This window comes from Penaeus monodon, chromosome 15, assembly GCF_015228065.2.
Source record: "Penaeus monodon isolate SGIC_2016 chromosome 15, NSTDA_Pmon_1, whole genome shotgun sequence".
NCBI lineage: Eukaryota > Metazoa > Arthropoda > Malacostraca > Decapoda > Penaeidae > Penaeus > Penaeus monodon.
Window position 1 is genome coordinate 26,005,113 of NC_051400.1, and position 650 is coordinate 26,005,762.

The 650-nt window shown below is 53.2% G+C and overlaps 1 protein-coding gene across 1 annotated transcript in view; it reads left to right on the forward strand.

Annotated features, from left to right (window-relative positions):
- Positions 1-650, forward strand: part of LOC119582282 — a gene marked incomplete in the record, with an annotated part of 24,829 nt that overhangs the window by 21,079 nt on the left and 3,100 nt on the right. The window contains 1 exon segment of the mRNA XM_037930499.1: positions 431-618. Within this exon segment, the coding sequence (XP_037786427.1) occupies positions 431-618 (188 nt within the window).

The following is a 650-nucleotide window of genomic DNA, read 5'->3' on the forward strand; positions in this document are numbered from 1 at the left end:
CATTAGATTAGTAATAAAAAATGGCTATGATTTTATGTTTCTTCTTCTTTTAGAATAGAATTTAATTAATTTCATTTGTTGCATTGGTGTTGGATCTGCTGCTACCTTTCCCTTTGTCCATTTCGCGGCGCTTGCTTTTAGCTGAGTTATAAGTGTCGTTCAGTCCTACCCCCTTTCCTTACTTTCCCCAACCCCGCCCGTCCAACCCAACGCCCCACGCCAACAAACTTTCCCCACCCTCTCCCCACTTCCTCCAACACACCCAACTACCCCCAACGACCCCCAACTTTCCCCACCCCACCCCCTCCTCCCTTCCTCCAACCCATCCAACTACAGCCCCATCTTTCCCCCTCCCAACCCCTCCCCTATTCCCCCCCCCCCGCCCAACCTCAGGACTCCCGCAGTGACCCCGTCCGTTCCTCGATTCTAGGCATGATCGACTCGTCCACCAAGGTTATCTACTTCACCGAGCGGACTGTGACCCCTTTTATGTCCACGATAAACAGACGACTTGGAGACATTAGACTGCGGGACTTCAAGAGCATGTTTGACAGGCCGGGCTTATTCCGGTTCCACTTCAAGAGCCATGACCCCGAGTACGGGATGGTGAAGGAGGAGGTGGGTGGTCGAGGCCGACTGAGGGCTCGGAG